This window comes from Cynara cardunculus (genome assembly GCF_001531365.2).
Source record: "Cynara cardunculus var. scolymus isolate 2C chromosome LG 1, CcrdV1, whole genome shotgun sequence".
NCBI classification, from domain to species: Eukaryota; Viridiplantae; Streptophyta; class Magnoliopsida; order Asterales; family Asteraceae; genus Cynara; species Cynara cardunculus.
The window spans coordinates 39,901,871-39,913,022 of NC_037528.1; the positions used below are offsets into that span (position 1 = coordinate 39,901,871).

Here is an 11,152-nt window from a genome sequence, read left to right on the forward strand (position 1 = left end):
TTAATCACTACTAGGTATTAGGCTTGTTTTTATAGTTAAAACTCAGTTGTACAATTCCAAAATTATTAAACCCAAAACTAGTAATAGATGTCAACTTGATACCCCTTTAGGCTTTAATGTCCTGTGCAGCCGTACGTACAGCACATGGCCAGGCCCCCCTGGATGCAGCCGTATGGACAGCACATGGCCAGGCCCCCCTGGATGCAGCTTTGGTGTGGTCGCCTATATCGACAGTAAAAATAAATGTCGATACATAAACGTGAGACTAAACAAGAAGATTACAAAACTATAATTTTTTTTACGCTTCAGAGTATTGGGCCTGCCATACCTTTTTTTTACGCTTCAGAGTATTGGGCCTGCCATACCTTTTTTTTACGCTTCAGAGTATTGGGCCTGCCATACCGGTTTATTCACATCGTATATATTTACATATGAAATGAAGTAGTTCGAGGTTTTAACTGTTTTCAGGTCTGTTCTTTTCTTTCTTCCTCTCCAATGGATTTCGAATCCAAATACGAAGTTTCACGCGTTGCCACCTTCATTCGCAGTCATAACTTCAAGCGGGTTGCTTTACAGGTGCTCATTCTATTGCTGTGTTTAATTTCTAGTCTTTTAATTGTTTACACAAAACCCTAGAGAGTGAAGCAAGGGAAACAATGCTTCAAAGAAGTTAAAGGAGCTCTCCATGATTTCGTTAAAGAACTAGAAGCTACCTTGATTTTTGAACTCTAGAACCAGTAGTTTTCAAATTCAAATTCAGATGGACCAGTGTTTTGTGAGTTTTGCCATATAAATAAGTTTAGAACCATTGATAAATTTGGTTATTTAATAGTGTCAGTAGTTTTAAAATTATGGCTGTGCATTAAATAATTTTTGTGTTTGCTTGTATTTGAGTTGAGTGATGATGTTGTTCTTACTGATAATTATTTTCTAGTGCCACAAGACTAACCTTGAAGGCAATTCAGCACTATCTTGATTCCAATTTGTTGTTTTTTGTTATATAATATGAAACTAATTTTTCTCTAATGGTTAGTTTCCAGATGAGCTACTAAAGGACTCAACAGGTGTGGTAGGTGCTCTACGTAGGGAGCTTCGGTCACGTTGGGAAGGCGAAAATGATGTGAAGGAAATTGGGTTGTATGTAATGGCTGATACTACGTATGGTAGCTGCTGTGTTGATGAAGTTGGTGCATCTCACATTAATGCTGACTGTGTCATTCATTATGGACACACCTGTCTCAGCCCGTGAGTACATTACCTTATTGCCAGTTTTGTTTTAGTAGGTTTTTTGATGCTTTGCGTGATATGTCTATTTATTTCTTTCACTTTTTAGAGCAAGTGCTTTTAAACTGAGTTTTCTTTGATTTCTTCATGTTTTGTTTTGTTTTGTTTTCTCTTCATTACAGGACATCGAATCTTCCTGCATTCTTTGTTTTTGGGAAAGCTCCAATAAATGCATCTTATTGCGCCAAACACCTTTGTAGTTATGCATTGTCTAGTTCGAAGCCTGTAGTTGTAAGTTGACTAACTTCGGTTATTCTTTATGATTTTTTATTTGCTTTTCTTCTCAGAGCTGCTTTTCTCAGAAAGTGCTCCCTTATTACACCTAGTTACCTTATAATTTATTTCTTGGTAAATTTCTTTTATGCAATTTGACCATGGAGATGTATGTAATGGTTGAAAATATACAAAAACAGAACTTCATTGTTAGTCAATGGAAGGGGCATTTATGGTTTATGTATAGAGAACTTGTCGTGTAAAATATTGTTGTTGTCTAGCATGGTAGTGGACATATCTCTTTGGTTATATATCTATGGAATCTATGTCCTCCTTCATCTTCGGTGTAGATACATATAGCTTGCCTACAACATTTCAAGCCCATTCAGATCTTCGTCACAAAATACCCGCATCCTTCAAGGGATCTCAGTATTTTTGCAGTGAAAGGTGTATGTGGGGGTTCTCAAATAGGGTTTCCGCTTTACTACTCTCTTAAATTAAAGAATAATGCCGATAGATCAATGATGTGGTTATGCAACTTTTAAAGTCAAAAAGGTTGAACTTCTTGGAAAAGTTTGTGATTCCATCCATGTGTATGCCTGCTTGGTTCTTTCTTCTCCATCTTTGCTAATATGAGTTCAAGGAGCAAAGCGATAGGGGTCTTATGGAGGATCTGGTCAAAGATCCATAATAGCATATGACCAAAATATTGGATCCTGGCATTCATGGACGGACCCAGCATGGTGCCATCGTATTATTCCTCCATCGAAGGGTAAAAATTTTTAGGTTCGTGAAAGGTGCAACCGTATTAATTTGTTGTGTGCAACCGTATGTATTTTGAAACTACAACGAGAACATGTTTTCTTTGGTAGAGTTGGTTTGCTAGGCTTTTCTTCCACCCTAGACTCGAGTTCGAATCCTGTTAGTGTCGTTTTCTTAGTCAATTGGCGCCACCGTTTGAAATTTTTTCCGTTAGTTTTTTCCGTATCACTCATGATATATATCATAACTCGTACATCCATTTCAAATGCATATCCCATTTTTTTCCGTAAATTGTTTTCTTATAGTCGAATGGTGCCACCGTTTGAAAAAATTTATGGGTCCGTCCCTGCTGGCATTCCTTCTTTTCTTGTTTCCACATCGTTAATCAGAGTGGGCAAATAAAGAGATCTCAGTGAGTTGTTGATTGACCAGGTTTACATAATACCCTGTCGTTTCTGCTTGTTACGGCATAGAGTCCAATAAGAATATCTTGAGTTGGTATGAAAGCAGATCTCAGACAATGTCCCAATAACAGAGTACCGTATTCCTTTATGGGCGTTCCTTTACTATTGGAAGGGCCAAAAGTGGAATGTGGATTTCTTTTTTGCAGTGTATTTATACACAACAGTATAAAAGGCTATCATAGAAGACTCATTGTTCATGCAAAGATATTGCACCTTGTACATTAGGATCAGGCAATGAACTCTTGTATAGGGAGTTGGTCTAGATTTTATAGAAGTTGGGAGTCGGAGTGGTATTAACTCTATAGCTATATCCAGTTGTTTATGGTTAGATCGTCATTGTGTTCATTTTACATTTTTAACATGTTGTAGGCATTCTGTACATTGGGCTTCAGAGGTTCATATCTTTAATACTTTCAACTGCTAAGTTCTTTGGTTGACAACCAAAAATTTCACACTATGCGGGGACCTACTAGGTGTTATTTGAATTACTCAGAACCCTTTCTTCTTATATGCAAATTTTCTAAAAGTCTATATACAATTTAGTAATGATGGAGCGCCCAAATAACTTGTATAGAACTAATAGACTAAAACCTTATTAAGAATTCGAAAAAGCATTATGCATAAAGGTTCATGAAAGAAGTAATTTGTACTTATCTTAGCGTCAAATAAATTACAAAGATAATATGAAGTATAATGTTTGTGTTTATTCTAGAATTTCATGTAATATGCTTTGATAGTTTATTTAAGATTGTATTAAAAAACATGAAGATTGTGAAAGTAATTTCGTTGATGTGGACTTTAAAGATGAATTTTGTTTCTTGCATATGGAGCTTGTAGCTAAATTGGTAAAATAATGCAATATGGTTGAGAGATTGAATCAACAATTCTGCAGTCTACTTGTAATACTTCATGCTAAATAAATTTTTTTGTAGGGCTGAAAATTTAGTTTGTAGAGTAATGTGAACAATAAGAAAAATGGACAAATGGAATATTATACTAGGCTTCTACTTCCAATTTCCAGAATGCATCATCAATATGTTTTTATAACTGTGAGGAAACACCCGCTTCCCTTTTCTCTTAAAAATGGAAAAAAAGGACTCATAAGTTCAGAATTTCTTTTAAGATATAAGTTATGATCGCTTTTTTAAAACAATTTAAAAGTTTTTTTTTTATGGAAATAGTAGCTAAAGTCACTGATCTTTCAGGCTGTTATGCCGAACTAATACATGTATGTACCATCTGATACTTGTTCCGTTGTGCTTTGACTTTGTTCCATCAATTTATACTAGTTCTTTAATGGTTTCCATCTTTACTGGTTAAAAAGATATGGAAAGAAAACTGAATGCTCTTTCAATGCTGACCTTTTACTGATTTGAGGTGTTACTAGACATGGTAAAAGTTTTTGTTATGTTAATGGACATGTCTTGGCATTTATCCATATTTTTGTTCATACTGAATGAAGGTCCTCTTTGGATTGGAGTATGGACATGCATTACAAGATGTCATAGAAGCATCAATGGTTGAAAAAACAAGTTTATGTGGGCACACATCCAGATTTGAACTGCATTTTGCGGATGTTATTAGCCAAGCTATGATTCCAAAAAAAAGTTCTGAAACTAATGGGCAGTCAGGATTGCTTAGCAGCTCTACTGGCAATGGAGGTTGTGGTGATGCAGTCGGAAAAACATATAGGATTGGGGGATTGCTTTGGAGTTTAGAAGAGGGTTGCAGTATGGAAGACTACTCATTGTTTTGGATTGGCCCTGATAATTCAGCTTTTGCGAATGTGGTACTTACTTTCAATGGTTGTGAAATAGGTACTTACTGCATTGATAGTTTATTTTGATGTTGTTCACTTACTTATTAATCCCTGTGTCTGATATTTATATATTTCTTTTCCTTTAGAAGATTACCTATTTCTCTTTCTTTCTTCTCTTTCTCTAATTATCTCTTCCTTTCTTTTCTTGGGGCAATTGTCTCAGTCAGATACGATGCAACAGAAAATCAGTTGTTAGCGGATACTTCTCAACAACGAAGGATTCTCAAGCGTAGGTACTTTCTATTGCTCAACTATATCCTCTTTCCCCATAAAAGGCTTCCCTTTGTGTTCTCTTATTAGTTCTTTGAGCAGTATGTCATCTTTATAATGTTCTTGCAGATATTACCTAGTTGAGAAAGCAAAGGATGCTGGCATTGTTGGAATATTAGTGGGAACACTTGGTGTTGGTACGGTTATATGAATTTCAGTTGTTACATAATCCAACAGTCTGATTCTTTCTCGTTTTATCTTGTATATAGCTCTGATGTTTTCTTGTTTTTCCTTTTGTTTGTTTCTGGGGTGGCATGGGTAATTTATGGTTGTAACATACTGTGGTCAAAAGCTTATGAAACAGAATGGATTTCTAGTTTCTCTTTCCACTCATTTGTCAAGCCAAATGATGCGTGGTTGATGCATCATGATGTCCATTGCTGCCTTTCATATATGATGTTCTGTTTGGTCTTTTGGGCAGTAGTATCAGCATGAACATTCATTTTCATCCTGTTCTTTAATGCATATGCTCTGTAGTGGGGATCCCACCTCTTGTTGTCAAAGCTTCCATCTTTTCAGTTTTGGCAATGCCATAACATTATAGTATTTGGGCATTTGTTACCATATTCTCAGCCTTTCTATGCATCATGCTTGAAGATTGCTGTTATTTTGTTTGAATCCTATATGCAGCTGGCTATTTGAGTGTGATCCATCAAATAAAAGAGATGATTACAAGGGCTGGGAAGAAGGCCTACACACTGGTCATGGGAAAACCTAATCCTGCAAAACTTGCTAACTTTCCGGAGGTGAAGTTGACAATCTCCTTGTAAATATCGTTGCTGAATGCATCAATTCTATTGCCGTCATGGTTGGTTACCTTATAAACCGTTGTGGTTTTGATTAACTTTTTATTTGTATTTGTTACAATAATTATTGTTTTAGGCCCTATACTATTAGTAATATTAGTAAAATACTACAGTTCATAATTTAATTAAAATAATCATGGTTGAGATAATTGTTTTTCTGGACTTGGTGCCTACAAGTTTCATGACGAGTTCCAAATTTGCAGTGTGATGTCTTCATCTACATCTCGTGTGCACAAACTGCTCTTTTGGATAGCAAAGAATTTTTGGCTCCTGTTATTACCCCTTTTGAAGCTATTCTTGCTTTCACCAGGTACCAATATAATCTGTCCTTTTATCACTTTCAACTTGTAGTATTAAACTCTTACCAGTTCATTCAATTTTCTTTTCGTTTGACCCTGTCACTATTACCATTCGTGATCACTTTGATTGATAAATGTAGCCATTGGCTTTCTTTCCTTCTGTGGTTCTTTGGTGTATGGAAAACACCTTTTGTCGTATGTGACAAATGCTTTTATTTGATTGAAGCCTCCGATATTAATTGATTGTATCTACTGCGGCCGTTTCTGAATTTACCATGGGTCTTTTACACTTGTATTACCTTTCTTCCTGATGCATGGGCCTTTTACAATTAAAAGGATACAAGTTTGGAGGCATTTATGCCGCAGATTTTCAAGCCCCTGCCTCTTAAGCTTGTATACACATACACACAGATATACACATACCTACATACATATGATCCATTGCATATACTGGTTGTGTTTTATCCCAGTTTAAGTACTCATGCTACCTTGTTCAGGGGAAGTGAGTGGACGGGGAAATACGTAATGGATTTTCAGGACTTGGCTGCTTCAACTCCTGTGGGTGTAGAAATCCCAGAAAAGGAAGCGCGATTTTCGTTTCTTCAAGGTGGATACATAGAAGATCCTGATTTCCAAGGTATTTCATGCTTTCTTTTAGCTTCACTTCTTGCATCAAGAACGAGCTCAAGATAGCAATAACTCTAGCGATGATTGCATTTGAGGCTTTTGAGCTTCTCATGTGCCGCAATGCTTGCAATCAGAACCAACCTGACGCATAGATATGGAAATAAGCGTAATAGAGATTTCTGGATGGTTGAAAAGCAGTAGGAATTCAGTTTACAAAATCAAAAGGAATTCAGTTTACAAAATCAAAAGATCTTCAGATCAGCTAATGAGCAACGTACTTTGCTAATAACAAAATGGTCGAATATTGTTTGTTTATTGGGTTGTTGCAGTCGCAGAAGACATAATATATATCTGCATACCTTTATAGGGTGTCCCTTTGTGTATAACGCGATATTGTGGGCCAAAAGGCTCAAAACCGTCCAGTAGACCATAGGTCATCACAACTTTTATCCAGCCTTCTATGTTAAGCATGTCTTCTGAACTTTATGACACTAACCTAGGCCTCCACATCAATTATGACGGCCCACAATGTGCTCAGTGGTTTTAGTTTCTAATTTTATGTATGGCGGGACCCCCGTTGTCCTGTGTATATACATGTGTGTGTATATATATGGAGAGGTTTAAACAAGAATGATACCATTATAGGAGAATGCCGGAACACCTGAAACATGTATAATACATGTATAAATGCATTTGTGTCATAAATGTAACCATTAATACTGATCATTTATTGGATCTAGTCTAGATGGGTTTAAATCTTTCCATGCAGCTGATCCATTTAAATCGGTTGATTTATTTGATAATTTATTCGGGCAAAATGTAACAAATTTGCATTAGTTCCTATTTAGAGTAATGATGCTTTTTTTTTCCTACTAGTGTATAAACGTATAATTCTTCTTATTTTGTTCCCATTTTACCTGATAAATGAGCTTTCAGCCTACGTGGCATTAGTTTATTTTGATGTGACATTTTTGTACATATTCAAGTACAATATAACTTGATAATTTGACATCCACATTATCAATAGTTACAAAATCTACCTATTACCGGTCAAAATGGGTACACAATAAAAATAATGCGTGAACTCTAATTTTGGACCTTGAGGCTTAGTGAAGTTTGAAATTGGGAACTGGACTTTGACGAGTCTATAAAGCATTCTTGTAGTTCTCATTTTGCTCTGAAAGTGGTCTTTAGTCACTTGTTCAGGTCCCACTTTAAAACTTCAGAAAACTGAAGAGTAACGGCCACAAGTGATTGAGTTCAGTAGTTCCTCATATAAAATTTGTTGACTCTAGAGATATAGTAATATGGAGAAGACAAAATTGTTTCCAGCACCGGTGCATACAAGGCCAGGAACGGATTCACCGCCGTATGACTGACCAATTTAGTTGAATTCTAGATATACACGTCAAATCCTAGCATGAATCTATCCAGTATCTAAAAAGTTTTTAGTCCCTAACCTCAGGGACCAAAATTAGAGTTTTTACTTGGAAAGAATTGAATGTTTGTTACACCAAGGGGACGTTACCCATACGCTTACCCGGTAAGAGTCAAGACGGCGTTTGGTTTGCAGGATTCTGACGGAATTCGAAGGAATTGGAATGATCAATTCCATTGACCAAATTCCTTTGAGGCGTTTGGTTTATATATGGAATGGAATTGAATTCCACACATTCCACCATTCATGGATTTGGTCATTCCATGACGATTGAGAAGGAATTCAATTCCATTCCATCTCATTTTCTCAAAAACACAAATTGTCCCCATCTTCCCTACTTGATCTGAACCACCACCCACCTGAACCACTGTCGACCACCATCGGTTTGAACCACTGCCGGCCTGAACTACTGCCAACCACCACCGATCTGAACCACCACTGATCACCACCGATCTGAACCACAATAGTTGGATTTCGAATTCAAAATTTTCGAAGAAGGGTATTTTGGTCATTTGCCGATATTTCATTCCAATTCCAAAGCTACATTATACGACCCAAATAGATAGATTTCAATTCCTTTAACAGATTCCATCCCAATGTCTTTCAACCAAACAAGTGGTCAAACCTCATAACATTTCATTCCAATTCCTTCAAAATCAAATTCTTTTGATAGATTCCATTCCATCAAAAACATCCTGCGAACCAAACGCACCCTTTACTTTACTGGGTAGGATTCTCGTTACAACATCGTTTATAATAATTTACCCAGTAAGCGCTAACCGGGTAAGAGTCGTCACCTCACTAACTGGGTAAGACTCAGTCCTTTCCATTGCTATTATTGGGTAAGATTCTCGTTGTTAGCCATGTTCATCCGATAAGGTAAGTACCTAGTAAACGCTTACCGGGTAAGCGTTTGGTAAATGACTCCTAAATGAGAGAAAATTTCATGGTACGCCAAATGGAAACCAAGAGAAAGTTCGTTGTATTTTGATGCACTTTAGCCTGATTTATTTCATCACAAGATGAAATGTCTTGCCCAAACAGTACAACAAATGGGTTGGATCAGATCATATCCAGATCTGTCCCATTTACAGGGCTAGGAAACTTACATAAGCAAATTTGACTTGTGGCATAAACCAGATATTGATGATGAAGATGAAGATGGAGCTCTTGCTTTAGTGAATACGACACAAACAGCACTGCAGGCACATGATAAGGACCTTAAAATCATCGTGAAGGGAACAGCAAAATCAGGGGTCGAGTTTTTTGCATCTCGGTCTTTTCAAGGTCTTGAAATCAATGGTAACCGAAACGCACCAGAGACATTCGTAATGGGGAGAACCGGCAAAGCGTCAGGATACGTCCATGAAACAAGTAAGCACTAGATCTTTTATTATCCTAATTGAAACGTGTACACGAACTGGTAGAACTGAAACTTTTCAAAATTTTGTCTACCTTTATTTATACAAGTTAACCAAAGAAACCCATGGGGGTTTTGTTGTAGTTCAATTTTTCGATTCAGTGAATTAGATTTACAGCCTTTGTACTTGTCATTTAGTTACGAAACAACTTTTGTAGTTACGAAAATGTAAGAAAACCACCAAAAGTTTTCAATTTCTTGCATTAATGACCAATGAAGGGATTAAAATGCAAACTTTGGTAGTCTTTTTTGTGTTTCACAAACTTTGGCAGTCTTTTTAGCCAGATGGGGGAAGAGGAAAGGTTTGTGAACATCTCATCCTTTTCAGACTCTACTCTGTATGGACTTCGTTTGTTTGGTTTGGTTTAGGGTTTTGTAACACCATGAGAGGTATTGACTCATTATGGTTGGTGCTTATTTCTTGAAATGCTTCTATATTGGTGTCTATTTGGCTTAAACTCATGGTGTGATTATCATATTGAATTTATGATGTATTTTGATTAGAGATGCACACACATGACATGAATAAGTTGACTGGTTCTGGTCTTAGAAGAGACTAATCTCTATGAGCTTAATGGTCCAAACCCCAATCGGTCATGAGTTGGGTGTTTTGGGGCCAGTTGATCACTGATGGGTGGCTGCCTTTGCTTTCAATCTATGATGGGCTTTTGCCTTGGAAAAAAGGGCTTTCACCATAGAGAATTCTCAAGCAACTTGTGTGAAAACCTACATAATTGGTTTTAAAGGGCTTTTTTTTGGCTTATGCTGTGTCCTCGAAACCTTTATTACGAAGGAAATGGAGGAAAGTGAGGAAACCTTTATTCATGAAACCTTTATTATGCTGTGTCCTCGAAACATTTATTCATGAAACTTTTTTAAGACAAAAAGAAAAAATGCCTAAAATTGCAACCTACTTTTACAAAATTTCTTATTTATTATAGCATTTTACTTTCAGTTTTCCTTATTATATCAATGTATTTTTGAAATATTTTTTTATTAAGGGCATCGTACTTTCCAAAATTTATCCATTATAGCATTGAGTAACATTTTAAATTAAATTACCCATTATACTGGGTTTCTTTGCCACCTCATCGTCCATGTAGGTTGTCTACATGTATGATAATGCTAACGTGATATTTCTTATTATAGCATTGTACTTATATAATTACTTTATTATAACATTACAAATTTCTATTACAACATTGCACTTTTAATTTTAATATTTTCATTATTTAAACATTGTAAATTTAATCAAATATGTTTACTAAAAATTATAATATTAAATTGTATTGGTGATGTTTGTACGTGTTAACTATTTTGATTTGTTTGCAGAGTTTTCAGAAAGTATTTTTTTAATTTAACAAAAAACTTACATAATGTAATAACTGGGTCCTGGTTATCACTTAAGGTAATTAATACGTGATCATTTAGTATGTGTTTATGTGATAACATGATAAATTTGGTACATTTGATTATGCTAAAATGAAAGTTCTGTGCATTAATATATATATATATATATATATACTAGTTGGATACCTGCGCAATGCGGCGGGATGTGAATTAACACAAAAGATTACTGCATATTTAAATATAATAATGTGCTCTTGCAATGCACCGGGTGAGTAAGGTGTTAAAATTAATTTAAATGGATAACAAAAAACCCTTAGACGTGTAGCTCAACTGTCAAAGGGGCATAGCACATTTGCTCAAATATACAATAGGCGTGAATGCCTCCGATAGAGAATGCAAC

The 11,152-nt window shown here is 35.9% G+C and overlaps 1 protein-coding gene across 1 annotated transcript; it reads left to right on the top strand.

Annotated features, from left to right (window-relative positions):
* The first annotated feature begins 456 nt into the window (after positions 1–456).
* LOC112520014 (2-(3-amino-3-carboxypropyl)histidine synthase subunit 2) lies at positions 457–9,530 on the top strand. Its single transcript, XM_025128323.1, has 10 exons — positions 457–576; positions 1,034–1,245; positions 1,407–1,515; positions 4,186–4,540; positions 4,706–4,775; positions 4,882–4,949; positions 5,443–5,558; positions 5,822–5,928; positions 6,415–6,554; positions 9,123–9,530. The coding sequence occupies exons 1-10, from the start codon at positions 496–498 to the stop codon at positions 9,365–9,367; spliced, it is 1,503 nt and encodes a 500-aa protein (XP_024984091.1). The 5' UTR covers positions 457–495; the 3' UTR covers positions 9,368–9,530.
* The last annotated feature ends 1,622 nt before the right edge of the window (positions 9,531–11,152 follow it).

What these genes read in the sequence shown, in the direction of transcription:
- LOC112520014 (XM_025128323.1), top strand. Translation starts at nt 496, where the DNA reads ATGGATTTCGAATCCAAATACGAAGTTTCACGCGTTGCCACCTTCATT. An exon ending in CTAGTTCGAAGCCTGTAGTT is followed by an intron (nt 1,516 to 4,185) that starts GTAAGTTGACTA and finishes TACTGAATGAAG; the next exon opens with GTCCTCTTTGGATTGGAGTA. An exon ending in TTTCAATGGTTGTGAAATAG is followed by an intron (nt 4,541 to 4,705) that starts GTACTTACTGCA and finishes CAATTGTCTCAG; the next exon opens with TCAGATACGATGCAACAGAA.